General features: G+C 47.5%; 2 protein-coding genes across 3 annotated transcripts in view; one reads left to right on the forward strand and one right to left on the reverse strand.

Moving 5' to 3' along the window:
- Csk (C-terminal Src kinase) overlaps positions 1-15,624 on the reverse strand; it is a 296,171-nt gene that overhangs the window by 230,179 nt on the left and 50,368 nt on the right. The window lies entirely within an intron of this gene.
- LOC138867234 (clumping factor B-like) overlaps positions 13,518-15,624 on the forward strand; it is a 3,225-nt gene continuing 1,118 nt past the window's right edge. The window contains exon 1 of the mRNA XM_070142125.1: positions 13,518-13,542. Coding sequence (XP_069998226.1) covers positions 13,518-13,542 — 25 coding nt within the window. The remainder of the gene's footprint in view (positions 13,543-15,624) is intronic.

Genomic DNA, 15,624 nt, shown 5'->3' on the forward strand with positions numbered 1-15,624 from the left:
GAAGAGGAAAAGGGGGGGGGAGAAAGGGGAGAAAAGGGGGGAGAAAAAATAAAAAAAGGAGAGGGGGGAAATTTTGGTAAAGGGGCGGGATTTAAAAAATAATTTTCCCCCGGGAAAGGTAAAGGGGGGAGGGGGAGAGAGGGGGGTGGGGGGGGGTGGGGGTTTTCAATTTTTCCTTTTTTGGGTTGCCCCTTTTTTTTCTCTTTTCCCCTTTTCCTCTCCTCTTCTCTCTCTCTCTCTCTCTCCTCTCTCTCTCTCTCTCTCTCTTTTTCTCTCTCTTTTTTCCCTTTTTTTTTTTTTTTTTGGGAGAGGGGGGGTGACGGGGGGAGGGGGGAAAGGGGAAGGGAAGAAAGAAAAAAATGGGGTTTGGGGGAGGAGAGAAAGAAATAAAAATAGAAGAAAAACTGAGAGCGCGGTAGGGAAAGAAAGAATGAAGATGAGGGGGAGGGAGGCAGGAGGGGAGAGAGGGAGAGAGACAGCCAGCCACCAGCAGACGGGAACAAGAAAAGAAAACAAAAAAAAGAAATTTACAGGAAAAGCAAAAAAAAATATATATATATAATATATAATATATATATAAAATATTAATATAAAAAAATATTTAATAAATAAAAATATATAAATATTTAATATATTATTTTTTTATTATTTTAAAAAAAATTTAAATAAAATTAATTTTTATTTTTTTATTTTTTAAAATTAATTTTTTGTTTATATAATTTATATATATATTTATATATTTTTTATATATATATATATATATATATAAAATATATATATATATATATATTTTTATATATATATATAAAATATATATATATATATATATTTTTAATATATATATAATATTTTATATATATATATATATATATATATATAAAAAATTAATAATATATTATATATATATATATATATATTTATGTATATACAAATATATATATATATATATATATATAAATATAAATATATATATTTCTATATATAAAAATATATATAAATATATATGTATATATATATATATATATATATATATTTATATTTTTATATATATATATATATATATAAAAAAAAGAAAAAAAAAGGAGGAAAAAAGAGGAGAAAGGGGGAGAAACAGGGGAAGGGAGAAGCAAGAACACCAAAGCCATCCCCACAGAAGGCCGTTTCAGAGTTCCTCATCCCGACTGAAGGAAGATCGCAGATTAACCTTCACACTTATCATTATAAACTGCACGCCGCCATGCTGCCAGAAGGAGATAACAGAGGCTGCATGAACATCATCCGACGCAAATTTGTGAAAAATGCGAACACACGCACCCCCCCCCCTCTCTCTCTCTCTCTCTCTCTCTCTCTCTCTCTCTCTCTCTCTCTCTCTCTCTCTCTCTCTTTTCTTCTCTCTCTCTCTCCCCTCTCTCTCCTCTCTCTCTCTTTCTTCTCTCTCTCTCTCTCTCTCTCTCCTCCTCCTCTCTCCTCCTCCTCCTCCTCCTTCTCTCTCTCCTCCTCCTCTCCTCCCTCCTCCTCTCCTTCCTCCCTTCCTCCTCCTCTCCCTCCCCCTCCCTCCCCCCTCCTCCCTCCCCTCTCTCTCTTCTCTGCCCCCCTCTCTCTCTCTCTCTCTCTTCTCTCTCTGCCTTCTCTCTCTCTCTGCCTCTCTCTGCCTCCCCAAAGAACCAGCCTTCGTCACGGTCTCGTCACCCCCTTTAAACGATCTCACGCCCCCCCCATTACACATCAGATTCAGGTTTGATTACGCTTCCCCCCCCCCCCCCATTCCCCGTCCTTCCCCTCCCCGTTCTGTTTCTTTCCCTCCTCTGCCTCCCCCTTCCCTCTCCCTTCCCTACTCCCACCCTCTCTTCTTCCCCTCCTCTCCTTCCCCCCCTCTAACTTCCCCTTTCCCTTATCCTGCCTTCCATACCTCCTCCTCCTGCCCCTCCCTTCCTCCTTCCCTGCCTCTCCCTTCTCCTCCTCTCCCTCTCTCTCTCCCCTCCCCTACCCTCTCCCTGCCCTCCCCCTTTCCCCCCTCCTCTACCTTCTCCTTTTCCCTTATCCTGCTCTCTCCATACCCCCCTCCCTCTGCCCTCTCCCTTCCTCCTTCCCTACCCTCTCCCTTCCCCCCCCCTCTCCCCCTCTCTCCCCTCCCCCTACCCTTTTCCCCGCCCTCTCCCTTCCCTCCCCTTTCCTCCCCCTACCCTTCCCCCCTTCCCCCTCCTCTCCCCTCTCCCTTTCCCTTTATCCTGCTCCTCCACCCCCTCCTCCTCCTCCCCCCTTCCCTCCCTCACCTGTCCCCCTCCATTCCCCCCTCTCCCTCTGCCCTGTCTTCCCCCTTTTTCCCCTTCCCTCCTCCCCTCCCCCCCCTTCTCCCTTTCCTTCCCCCTCCCCTCCCCTGCCCTCTCCCTTACCCCCTCCCCTGTCTTCTCCCTTTTCCCTTCCCCCTCCCCTGCCCTCTCCCTTTTCCCTTCCCCCTCCCCTTTTTCTTCCCCTTCCCCTACCCCTCCCTCTCCCTTCCCCCTCCCTTGCTTTCTCCCTATCCCCTCCCGTACCCCCTCCCTTTTCCACGTAACCTGAGCGTGACGGATGATGGCGGGGGAGGGGGAGGGGGGAGGAAGTGGACGGCGTTGTGACGGATACGAGCGAGGTAGGACGGGGGTGGGGTGGGGAAGGGAGGGAGAAGAGAAAGGAAAGGGGGGGTTGGAGGGAAGGAGGAGGGGAGAGGTGTTTGGGAGGATATGAGGAGGAGGGAGGGGGTGGGAAATGGAGAGGAGAGGAGGGGTAAGAAAGAAGGTGTTGGGAGAAAAGGGGGGGGTGTTTGGGAGGATATGGGGAGGAAGGGAAGGGTGTTGGGGAGGGGGAAAGGAGGAGGGGAGGGAGGAGGAGGGGGAGGTGTTTTGGGGGGGGTTTGGGGGGAAATGGGGAGAGGGAGGGGGGGTTGGGGAAAAAATGGGGAAGAAGGGGGGTGGGTTGGGGAGGAGAGGAGGGATGTTGAAGGAGGGATTGGGAAAGGGTGTTGGGAGGAAATGTGGAGAGAGTGCGGATAAGGGGATGGGGAGTAGTAAGAGGATAGACGAGGGGATGAGCAATGGAGGAGAAAGTGGTGCTAAGGAGAAGGAGGAGAAGGAAGAGGGGGTATAGGCAGTGGGAGGGGGAGAGGAGCGTTTGGGGCGGGAAGGGGAGGGAAGGGGAGGGAAGGGGGAGATGGTAGAGGGGGGAGGTCAGCGAATCAGATCATGTGATTTCCGTCCGGGATATTTTCGTTTGTTTATCTCTTGTTTCCGTCCGTTGGATTCATTGATGGGTTGTGAAGACTCCGTGGCGGCTGAGAGTGTTATTATTCTTGTTTTGTCTCGGCTTGTTATTCTTTCTGCTAATGATGGTGGTAGTGATGATGCGAATAATCATGAAAATAATCGTAATGATGATGACGATCATGATAGTAATGATGACAATTACAAGAGTGACAACAGCGATGATAATGTAAATAACCATCATCTAATCGTAATAATGATGATGATCATGATAGTAATGATGACAATTACAAGAGTGACAACAGCGATGATGATGGTAATAATCATCATCATTATATTTTTTTCTTATATCCTAATGATAAAATTAATCTGGTAAGCAAAATTATTTTACATTTTCCAATCGTACAAGAAGAAGCAGCAGCAGGAGCCACAGCGGCATATTAGTGGTAAAAACGATGATAATGATGTTAGCAAGTCAAAAAGAAAAGAAAAAATATATATATTGAGGAAGAAAAGAAGATAGAAGCGAAATATATGCTAAAGGGGTGGAAAGGAGAATTAATTCCTGGGTTTCAATAACACCGATATTGTTTTCCTAAACCAATTTTAAAATGTTGCTTTTTTGTGTAATAAATATATTTACTAGGTCAGATAAGTCGGGTGGGGAGGGTAGGGGGAGGGGGACGGGCCTTGTGCGTATTTTTTTTTTTTTTTTTTCATTTTTTTTTTTTTTCATTTTTATCATTCTTTTTAAGGTATTATGTTTTCATGGCTTTATTTTTTTATTATTATTATTGTTTTTTGTGTTTTCTTTTGATGTTTTATGCATTGTGTTGATTTCAGTTTTTTTTATTCTATTTTATGATCAATTAATCAAGAGATGTTTATGTGGTTTTGTGTTATTTTTTCGCGTGGTGGGAGATCTAACGCTAATTCGTATTTATTATCTGTCGTGTGTGTTTTGAAGTATTTGTTTCTTTTTCTTTTCCTTTTTTTTTTTTTTTTCAGGTGAATTTTCCATTTTGATAGTTCGGGTGCTGGTTTTTTTTTTTAATTAAGCTTATTTATCTGCGTTGTGTTGCGCATTTTCTTCATCTCCTGTTTTTTCTTCGACGCTTTCGTTGTTCTCTTCCTTTTCTCTTTAGCCTTTATCGTATTTTAACCTTTTGGTCTTTTAAAACAAGTACGGATGCTAGTCTGTGTGTTATTATTTGTCCATTTTGAACAGAGATCGTATTTAGCAGAGGTTATTGTTCAGTGGAAGGTGTTTTGCTCTTCCTTTCGAAAGGGGGGGGGGAGCAGAACTACCCAATTTGTAGAGATTAATTAGTTTAGTTTAGTCCTTTATTTACCACCCCCAACAAAGGCGTGGGCAACTGAACTTTATTACAAAAGCATTATAAATATATTCAAATAAACTATATCATAAAATTAAACGGTCTAAAATATATCATTTAAAGGAAAGAACGTCAAATTTTCTATCATCTGTCAAACCAACTTTTTGGGGGAAAGGAAGAACATTTGTAGTGGTATGGAATAACTTCCAAATTTGGATATAACATATTAATTTAAGACTAGATGATATAGTATTACATAGTTCTCCATTCCTCTTTAGGTGGTCAAAGGCTGATTACATGGCACTCTGAGATATTGTACAAGTTTCCTTATATTCTTATTTATAATTTAATTTTTCTTAAATTGGGCTGTACTGACCTGGTACAATCTATATACCTTTCTTCGGTCACAATATAATTTTGTTCTGTTTTAAAAATGATGAAACATCTTATAAACCTTATAGTGCTTTATGCTCATTTCAGGCCGTTGAGAATTAATCGTCAGAAAGTCCTCTTTAAGGAAGTTTTAATGAGTGTAATCCGAAGAGGTACTCAAGTTTAAACTTTGTTGTCACATGGTTTTGCCAGTTGATGATCATGGGGATTCCAACAGGGGTATCCACAAAACGATTCAGGCCGTTCTTTTACGTCACGTTTATCCATGTCATTTGAATTTTCCTGCCCTTTGTCTAGGTGTTCAATGCCTGGAGAGCACTCTGTGAGTCCAGAAAAGACTTGGCCTTGACTTAATAGAAATTCGGGCTATGAGCATTCCGCAACTAGTTTGGTAGTGCTACTGGGTCAGAACCCGCCTAAAACCGGTCCGCGTTTTTTACACAAAAGCGCATCCTGCTCTCTCCCAGACTGCAAGGATCCATCATGTAGCATTCATACGCATTGGGCATGTTTCAAGGTGCCATTGATAATTGCTAAAGCATACGCTTAAGCAGCAGGGGGACACGTCTTTTGGGGCAGTCGAAAAATAATTAGGTCCCATTTTAGGTGGGAAACGCCATGTAGGGTCTTAGTTATGGATATGTTCAGCCGGAAAGGCTTTTGTTACTTGTTGCCATGTTTTGAATTTGATTGATGTTGCCATTGGTTTCCACTTTATTTTTGGCTTTGTTGTAAATAGAGGGGTTCTCTTATTGCTTTGACGCTAAATGTGGTGTTTATGTATAATATTCTTTCATAGACAGACGGCAAATTAAGTTTAGTTAATAAAACATGGCGTTAAAAGTCCGTAGAGTCGAGTCCTCAATTAGGAGAACAATGCAGGCCTAAATTGACCTCGCGTGTTGCCTACTGCCATTGTTTTTTAGTTTGCAAAAAAATTGTTCAAATTTTATCTTGGATATTTCTATTTATTATTATTATTTTTTTTTTTTGGGGGGGGTAATTTTTGTTTTATTCTCTTTTCTTATTTATGGATTCTTTACCACAGCCATCTCGCGCGCTGCAGGTTTCGTTTCCATAGATTTCCCCCCCCCCCACTCCACGACTGGCTTCCCACAGATTTTTTTCCATGTCCTGTATTTTTTTTTTTTCCCCACAGATTACCCATATGTCACGCGTTCCCTTGCCACGATTTTTTTCATTTTTTACATGTCCGTGCATTTGAATTTCTTCAATTCTTTCCATATTTTCCCTACTTACACATTGTGTTTTCAGAGAGAAAAATAGGAGAAGAAAATAAAGATTAAAAACAGAAATAGAGAACGATAGAAAGAAATAAAATAAGGAGAGCAAAAATAGAAAACGAAAAAAAGAAAATGGAAATAAAAAGAACAAAAATACGCAGAACGAAACAAAGAAGAAATGAAAATAAAGAGAACGAAAGAAAGAAAATTAGAATAAAGATAACAAAACTACAGAGAACGAAAGAGAAGAAAAAACGAATTTAAAGGCAAAGAAAGGGGGAATCGCGGCAAGGGGAGAGAGAAGGGCCAAGAGATGAAAACGCCCCTTACCTGTGTTCCTCGACGGGGAAAGGGGGGGGAGGGGGGGGGGGGGGGGGGGGGAAAAAAAGAGGGGTTTTTTATTTTTTTTTTTCCCCCCTTTTCCCCCCCTTTATTTCGGCATGATCCATTTGCTGCCGGTGGTGGGGAGGGGGGGGGGGGGGGAGGGGGAGGGGGGGGGGGGAGGGGGGGAGGGGGGGGGGGGGGGGGAGGGGGGGGGGGGGGGAAGAGGAGGGGAGGGGGGGGAAAAAAAAAAAAGAGAAGAAGAAGAAGAAGAAAAAAAGGGGGGAAAAAAAAAAAGAAAAAAAGGGAAAAGGGGAGACGGGGGGGAGGAGGAGGAAGGGGGGGAAAGGGGGGAAGGGGGGGTGAAAATGGAGGGGGAAAAAGGGTGGGAAGGGGGAGGGGGAGGAGGGAGGCTGGGAAAAAGGGGAAAATGGGGGGGAAAAAATTAGAAACAGGGAAGAAAAGGAGGAAAAGGGGGGGGGAAAAGAAAGAAAAAGGGAAAAAACGTAGGGAAGATAGGGGGGGAAAAAAAAGGGAATAAAAGGAGGCGGAGGGGGGGGGAAAGGGGGGGAAAGGGGTGGGAGAGGGGGGGGGGAAAGATGAGCGGAAGGGGGAAAGGGGGTGGGGGGGGGGGGGGGGGGAAAGGGTTGGGGGAGGGTCAGAAGGCCTGCGATGAGAAAGGGGGGGGGAAGGGGGGAAAGGGGGAGGGGGGGGGGGGTAATGGGAAAAGAGGGGAGGGGGGGAAAAAAAAAAAAAAGGGAGGGGGGGGAAAAAAAAAGGGAGGGGGGGGGGGGGGGGGGGGGAAAAGGGAAGGGGGAAAAAGGGGGGGAAGGGAAAGGGGGGGAAAAGGGGGCCGAAAAAGGGGGGGGGGGGGGGAATTTTTTTTGGGGAATTGGGGGGGGGGGGGTTTTTTTTTTTTTTTTTAAAAAAAAAACAAAAAAAAAAACCCCCCCCCCCCCCCCCCCCCCCCCCCCCAAAAAAAAAAAAAAAAAAAAAAAAAACCCCCCAAAAAACCCCCAAAAAAAACCCCCCCCCCCCCCCCCCCAAAAAAACCCCCCCCCCCCAAAAAAAAAAGTCCCCCCCTTTTTTAAAAAAAAACCCCCCAAAAACCCCCCCCAAAAAACCCCCCCCCCCCACCCCCCCCCCCCCCCCCCCCCCCCCCCCCCCCCCCCCCCCCCCCCCCCCCCCACCCCAAACCCCCCCCACCCCCCCCCCCCCCCCGCCCCCGCCCCCCTTTTTTCCCCCCGCCTCTTTTTTTCCCCCCTTTTTTCCCCCCTTTCTTTTTTTCCCTCCCTTTTTTTCTTTTTTTTTCTTCTTTCTTTTCTCCTTTTTTTCCCCTTTCCCCTTTTTTTTTTTCTCTTTTTTTTTTTTCTTTTTTTCCCCCCCCCCTTTTTTCCCCCCCCCCCTTTTTCCTTCCCCCTTTCCCCTTTTTCCTTTCCCTTTTTCCCTTCCTTTTTTTTTCCTTTTTTTTTCCCCCTTCCCCCCCCCCCTTTTTCCTTCCCCTCCTCCCCCCCCCCTTATCCCCCTTCCCCCCCTCCCTCCCCCCCTTTTCCCCCCCCCCCCCCTTTCCCCCCCCCTTTCCCTTCCCTCCTCCCCCCCCCTCCTCCCCTTCCTCCCCTTTCCCCTTCCCCCCCCTCCCCCTTCCCCCCCCTCCCCTTCCACCCCTCCCCTTCCCCCCCCTCTTTCCCCTTCCCCTTTTCCCCCCCCCCTCCCCCCCCTCCCCCCCATCCCCCTCCCCCCCCCTTCCCCCCCCCAACCCCCCCTCCTCTCCCCCCCACCTCCCCCCCCCCCTCTTCCTCCCTCCCCCCTTTCCCCCCCCTCCCCCCCCTCCTCCTCCCCTTCCCCCCCCCCTCCCCCTCCCCCCCCTCCTCCCCCCTCCCCCCTTCTTCCCCCCCTCCCCCTCCTCCTCCACCCCCCTCCTCCCCCCCCCCTCCTCCCCCTCCCCCCCCCTCCCCCCCCTCCTCCCTCCCCCCCTCCCCCCTTCCACCCCCCTCCCCCCCTCCCCCCTTTCCCCCCCTCCTCCCCCCCCTCCTCCCCCCTTTCCCCCTTTTCCCCCCCTCCCTCCCTTCCCCTCCCCCTTTCCCTTTCCCCCCTCCCTCCTCCTCCCTCCCCCCTCCCCCCTTCCCCCTCCTTCCCTCCCCCCCCCCCCCCTTTACCCCCCCTCCCCCCCTTCCTCCTCCTCCTTTTTCCCCCTCCTCCCCCCTTTCCTCCTCCCCCTTTCCTTCCCTCCCCCCCCCCCGCCCCAACCCATAGTCCCCATTATTCAAAGGAAATTAAGAGTTTACCTTGGCCCATCAGCCCGAACCCTTTTTTTTCCCCCCAAAAGGCGTCGGGGGGCCGCAAATGGCGTTCCCCTGCCTCTGAGGGTGTTTTTTAAGGGGTGGGGCTGGGGGGGGTGGGGGGGGGGGGGGGCGGGGGGGTGGAGGGTGGGGGGAGTGGGGGGGGGGGTGAAAAGAAGGAGTTTTTTTATGGTGTTGCAGGTTGGGGCGGGGGGAAGGAGTCTGCTTTTGTTGATGGTGTTGCAGGTTGGGGAGGGTGTGGGGGTGGGGGTCCAAGGAGATGCTGCTGATTGTTGATGGTGTTGCAGGTTGGGGAGGGTGTGGGGGGTGGGGGTGCCAAGGAGATGCTGCTGATTGTTGATGGTGTTGCAGGTTAGGGAGGGTATGGGGGTGGGGGGGTGTATGTGTTTGTGTGGGTGTTGGTATGTATGTATGAATGTATGTGTGGGTGTTAGTCTGTTGGATAATTTAGTCATTTGATAACGAGGGGGGAACCCGAAGGCACACACCGCCCGCCGCCACACACACACACACACACACACACACACACACACACACACACACACACACACACACACACACACACACACACACACACACACAGCCCGAGAGAAGTGCGATGGATCATCATCTTCGCCTTTTATTTGTTTGTTTGTTTATGCAACGGTCATGCACGCTCTCCCGCACTCGAGTCATTCACAGACTCCGAAGAGAGGAAGAGAGGAAGGTGTAATAAATGGTGCGATATTCTTGCTGCTGCTTGAGCGTGTGTGATGATCGGATTACGTTACGTTTTTTTTTTTTTTTTTTTTTTATCTTTTGTTTTGTTTTGTCGGTTTTGACTTTCTGTATTTTGTTGTAGTCTTATACGTGGTGTTTTGGAGTTGGGTTTAAGAGTTTTGTTATATTCGGCTTTTGTCTTGTTTTTATTGCAGTCATTTCCTGAAGAATTAGTCATTGTGATTGTTATGTTTTTGTTTACTATGCGCGCGCGGATGTGGTTGTATGTGTGTGTGTTTGTATATGTGTGTGTGTATGTGTGTGTGTATGTGTGTGTCTCTCTGTATGTGTGTGTATGTGTGTGTGTGTGTTGTCTGTCCTGGCTCTTCTGTCTTTCTTCTCTTCTTCTTCTTCTCTCTCTCTCTCTCTCTCTCTCTCTCTCTCTCTCTCTCTCTTCTCTCTCTCTCTCTCTCTCTCTCTCTCTCTCTCTTTGAGTGGGGGGGAGTGTGTGTTATTTACTTAGACAACTTGTGTGTGTGTGTGTATGCATATCCTTTCCATGTAAAGCCGCGTGCGTGTATGTATGTCAGCGTGCATGTGACAGCAGAATATTCCTAGAAACCCGGCGCTCACTGGCCTGCTTGCACACACGCACGGCATGCAATGTGTAATCCGAAGCAACAGTTCCTCTTCTTTAGAATTCCAATTTCCGTGAACTGGGAGACTCTGTACTCTCTCTCTCTCTCTCTTTCTCTTTCTCTTTCTCTTTCTCTCTCTTGCTCTCTCTTGCTCTCTCTCTCTCTTGCTCTCTCTCTCTTGCTCTCTCTCTCTCTCTCTCTCTCTCTCTCTCTCTCTCTCTCTCTCTCTCTCTCTCTCTCTCTCTCATCTCTCTTCTCTCTCTCTCCTCTTGCTCCCCTCACCTTTTTTTCCCTTCTCCTTTTATTTCATCTTCCCTCCCTCCCCCGACCTTTTCCTCACCCTACCCCCTCCTCCCCCCCCCCCATCTCCCCCTCCTCTCTCCCTCCCTCACTCTTTCCTCTCTCCCCTTCTTTCTTCTCTCTCTCCCTCTCTTTCTTTCTCTCCTTCTCCACTGTCTACCTTGTCCCCACTCTCCTACTTCCTTCTCTCTCTTCCTCTCTTTCCTACTTCCCTATCTCTCATCTCTCTTACTTCTCTCTCTCTCCCACTTGTTTCCCTCTGTTCCTACTCTCCTACTTCCCCCTCTCTCTGCTCTCTCCTTTCTGCAACTTCTCTCTCTCCCTCCTACTTTCCTATCATCTTTCTCTCCTACTTCTCTCTCTGCCCTCCTCTCTTCCTTTTACCTCCTCTCTTCTCATCTACTTCTCTTCCCCCCCCTCTTACTTCCCTCCCTCTTTCCTCTCTTCTTCCCTCCCCTCTTCTTCTTTGCCTCCCTCCCTACCCTCTCCCCCTCTCCTCTCCCTCCCTTCCCCCCTCTCCTTCCTCCCCTTCCCCCCTTTTCTCTCCTCCCTTCTCTCCCTCTCCTCTCCCTACCCCTTCTCCCTTCTCTCCTCGCTTCCTGTCCCCTCGCTCTCGCCTCCCCCCCCCCCCCCCCCCGCCTTGCCCATTGGGATTCTCCGTCGGCGGGAGGGTATGAGTGGAGAAGTGTGTTTTGTGGAGGGGATGACAGCCGCCCCTTTGTGTGGGGAATTGGGAAGGGCGTCGGGGGAGGTTGGGGAGTAAAAAGGGGGTTGGGAATCTGTTCTGGGGAGTCGGGGAGATTGGGAGAGTGCGTGGGGGGGGGGGGTTGGGGTTGGAGAGTGGATTGTGGGGGTGGGGAGTGGAGGGGAGGGGTGGGAGTGGCTCGGGGATTTGGGGGTAAAAAGGGGGGTTTGGGGTCTGTTCTGGGAGTGGGGGGGGTTTGGGGCTGGTGGGGGGGGGGGGTCGAGAGTGGATTTGGGGGGGGGGGGGAGGGAGGGGAGAGGGGGGATGGGGGGGGGTGGAGGGGAGGGGAAGAGGGGCGGGTCGTGGAGGTTGGGGGGAAAAAGGGGGTTGGGAATCTGTTCTGGGGAGTCGGGGAGGTTGGGAGAGTGCGTAGGGGGGGGGGGTGGAGAGTGGATTGCCTAAAATGAATAATGGTGGTTTGCGGTGCTGATATATCGATGGCTATTGGCTCGAATGTTGAAAATTGTCAATATCGTCATTTAATTCGCATCATTATCAATCACAGTCTCTCTCTCTCTCTCTCTCTCTCTCTCTCTCTCTCTCTCTCTCTCTCTCTCTCTCTCTCTCTCTCTCCTCCCCCCCCCTCCTTTTCCTTTTCTCTTTCCTTCTCTCTCTCTTCTCTTTTTCTCTTTCTCTTTCTTTCTCTCTCTCTTCCTCTTCTCTTTTCCTTTTCTTTCTCTCTTCTCTTCCTCTTTTCTCTCTTCTCTTCTTCTCTCTCTCTCTCTCTCTCTCTCTCTCTCTCTCTCCCTCTCTCCCTCTCTCTCTCTCTCTTCTCTCTTCTCTCTCCTCTCTCTTTCTTACTCTCTCTCTCTCTCTTTCTCTCTCTCTCTTCTCTCTCTTCTCTCTCTCTCTCTCTCTCTCTCTCTCTCTCTCTCTCTCTCTCTCTCTCTCCTCCCTCTCTCTCTTCTCTCTCTCTCTCTCTCACTCTCTCCTCCCCTTCTCTCTCTCTCTCTCTCCTCTCCCTCCTCTTCTCTCTCTCTCTCTCTCTCTCTCTCTCTCCTCTCGCTCCCCTTCCTCTCTCTCTCCTCTCTCTCTCTCTCTCTCTCTCCTCCTCTCTCTCCTCTCTCTCTCTCCTCTCTTTCTCTCTGTCTCTCCTCTGTCTTCCTCTCTCTCTCTCTCTCTCTCTCTCTCTCTCTCTCTCTCTCTTCTTCTCTCTTTTCTCTCTCTCTCTCTCTCTCTCTCTTCTCTCTCTCTCTCTCTTCTCTCTCTCTCTCTCTCTCTCTCTCTCTCTCTCTCTCTCTCTCTCTCTCTCTCTCTCTCTCTTCTCTCTCTCTCCCCTCTTCCTCTCTCTCTCTCTTCTCTCTTCTCTCTCTCCCCTTTCTCTCTCTCCTCTCCCTTCGCTCTCTCTCTCTCTCTCTCTCTCTCTCTCTCTCTCTCTCTCTCTCTCTCCTCTCTCTCTCTCTCTCTCTCTCTCTCTCTCTCTCTCTCTCTCTCTCTCCCTCTCTTCTCTCTCTCTCTCACTTTCTTCTCTCTCTCTCTCACTCTCTTCTCTCTCTCTCCCTCTCTTCTCTCTCTCTCCCTCTCTTCTCTCTCTCTCTTCCTCTTTCTTCCTCTCTCTTTCTCTTCCTCTCTCTCTCTCTCTCTCCCTCTCTCTCTCTCTCTCTCTCTCTCTCTCTCTCTCTCTCTCTCTCTCTCTCTCTCTCTCTCTCTCTGTCTTTCACTCTCTATGTATTTATCAATCTGTCTACCTGTCGATATATCTCCCTACCTGGCACGAGCTTATGGTATGTTGTACAGGCCTAGTTTACCCCTTGTTTATACTGTCAAGTATTTACGGCATGTCTGTTCATCGGCTCATAGGCGCTGTTTACTTGTGTGAACCGTTGTAGGTACAGCCAGATGCCCAGTGTTTAGGGTGCTGTAGTCCTTAGCCAGAAGGTAGATGGGGAGGTGAGCAGGTAGATTGGAGGGCAGGTGAGAAGATACGTAAGGATAGGAGGCAGAAAGGAAGATGTGTAGCAAGTAAGGAGCAATGATGATAAGAGAAGGTAGATGAATAAAGGCAGGTGGGTGGAGCAACATGCAAATGGATAGATGTAGAGAAGGGAGGAAGGCAGGAAGGGAGATAGAGAGAAAGGCAGGCTGGCAGGGAGATACAGGCAGGTAGACAATGAGGCTGACAGGGAGATGGACAGACAGACAGACTGACAGATGAGAGAGAGAGACAAGAATAAAAAGCTGAAGATGAATGAGAGGGAGGGAAGAGAAAGAGAAAGTGACAGACAGATGGAAAGGGGGAGAGACAGAGACACAAAGTGGGAATAGTGACAGAAACACAGATAGACAACAGCCAGACATGGGAATATGGGAGGCAGTATCCTAGGTCATGGTAATAATAATGGCATCGGGTGGCTAGTATTTTCTTCGGGCCAATATCTTTATCTAACTGTATCTCCCTCTCTCTCTTTTATCCACGGATCCATTATCCAACCGACCCACTTTACCCGCACAGAAGCTAATGATTTCCCCTATCTGCATTTTTTCTTTTTCTTTTTTTCTTTTTTTTTTTTTACTTTTTTTCTCTCGTATTTAATCTTGCCTCACTCTTTTCACATTTATTAACCGCGCTGAACGTGGCTCCGCTGCCCCCTCCCCACCCTCCCTATCAACCCGTTCTCCCCCCTCCGCCGTTCACCTACACCTCTCTATCCATCCCCAACGCCCTCACCCCCTCCTCCCTCACCCCCTCCTCCCTCACCCCCTCCTCCCTCGCCCCATCTCTTCTCTTCCTATTCATCAGGATCGACAGACTGTGAAAGGGTCTGAGGGTGGGGTGGAGTAGGGGAAGGAAGGGGAGGGAGCAAGGAAGGAAGAAGAGGGAGAAGAAGAGAAGAGCAAGAGAGGGAAGGAGAAGAAGGAAAGGAGAAGGGAAGGGAAGGGAAGCTAAAGGGAGAGAAAAAAAGAGAGACGGGGATGGGATGGGGTGGAGTGGGGATGGGGGGATGGAGAAAGCAAGTGGAACTCCATTATCATCGCCATCATCCTAATCACCATCATCATCGCCATCTTCCTAATCACCATCATCGTAATCGCAGCCGCCACCCCCCCCCCCTTTCCCCTCCATAGTTGGGGGCCGGACGGGGTCCACCCGGGCGGGAGAGGGGGTGGCCCGGGCGGCGGGGTTTTTGGTTTGGCGCCGGGGGGGGGTGGGGCGCTGTTTTTGTCCGTTTTTGTTGTTGTTGTTGTGGCAGCCGTGGGGGTTGTTGATGGTGTTTTTACGCTTTTGTTTGTGCCATTGTTGTTTGTTGTTTGGGTTGAAGTTGTTGAGGGGTTTTTTTTTTTGGGTTTTTTGTTTTTTGGTTTTTTGGGTTTTTGTTTTTTACGCTTTTGTTTGTGCATTTTTTTGTTTTTTTTTGTTGCGCCCGGGGGTTTGGTTTTTTTACCTTTTTTTGGCATTTTTTTTGTTGTTGTTGCAGCTGGGGGGTTTTTGAGTTGTTTTACCCTTTTTTTGGCTTTGTGTTTTTTTTGTTTCGGGGGGTTGTTGACGTTGTTTTTACGCTTTTGTTTGTGCCATTGCTGTTGTTGTTCTTGTTGTTGTTGCAGCCGTGGGGTTTGTTGATGGTGTTTTTACGCTTTTGTGTGTGTCATTGTTGTTGTTTGTTGCAGCCGTGGGGGTTGTTGATGGTGTTTTTACGCTTTTGTTTGTGCTGTTGTTGTTTGTTGTTGTTGTTGCAGCCATGGGGGATGTTGATGGTGTTTTTATTTTTTTTTTATCATTGATGATGATATTATCATTGTCGTTATTAAAGTTGTCATTATTATTGTTAATATTATTGTTGTTATTATTATGATGCTGATGATGATGACGAATTATTCTTATTAACAATTATTACTATTATGAACTCTTATTATCATTGTTATTATTAATATTATTTTTTTATTGTTAATATGAACTCTTATTATTAACTATTCGTATTGTTATTCTGTTCTCATTTATATTATTATTTCATGATGGTGGTGATGATTATGGTAATAATGATTGTTATTATTATTGTTGTTATTATTATCATTATCATTACTGTTAATATTATTATTGTTGTTATTATTATCATTATCATTACTGTTATTATCGTTATTGTTACTATTATTGTTGATGCTGTTATCATCATAATTAATACTATTGTTGTTGATGTTGTTATTATCATCATGATTAATACCTCAGGAATTTCCTTTTTATTATGAGTTTTAATGATTTTGTGACAGTCAGAGTATTGATCTTTCCCGTCTCTTTGCAGGTACTGAACTTTTCCGTGTGTTCACCTGAGGAAAGTCTCGAACAGCTGGTATGTAGTCGGAACGTTTCTCTTGATTGACAGGCGAATCGGAGCCAAAGAGAGATAAGTCAAATCGGAGCCATAGAGAGAGAAAAAAGGGGCCCTAGAGAGAAAGTAAAAGGGGCCCTAGAGAGAAA

This window comes from Penaeus vannamei, chromosome 29 (genome assembly GCF_042767895.1).
Source record: "Penaeus vannamei isolate JL-2024 chromosome 29, ASM4276789v1, whole genome shotgun sequence".
Lineage (NCBI taxonomy): Eukaryota > Metazoa > Arthropoda > Malacostraca > Decapoda > Penaeidae > Penaeus > Penaeus vannamei.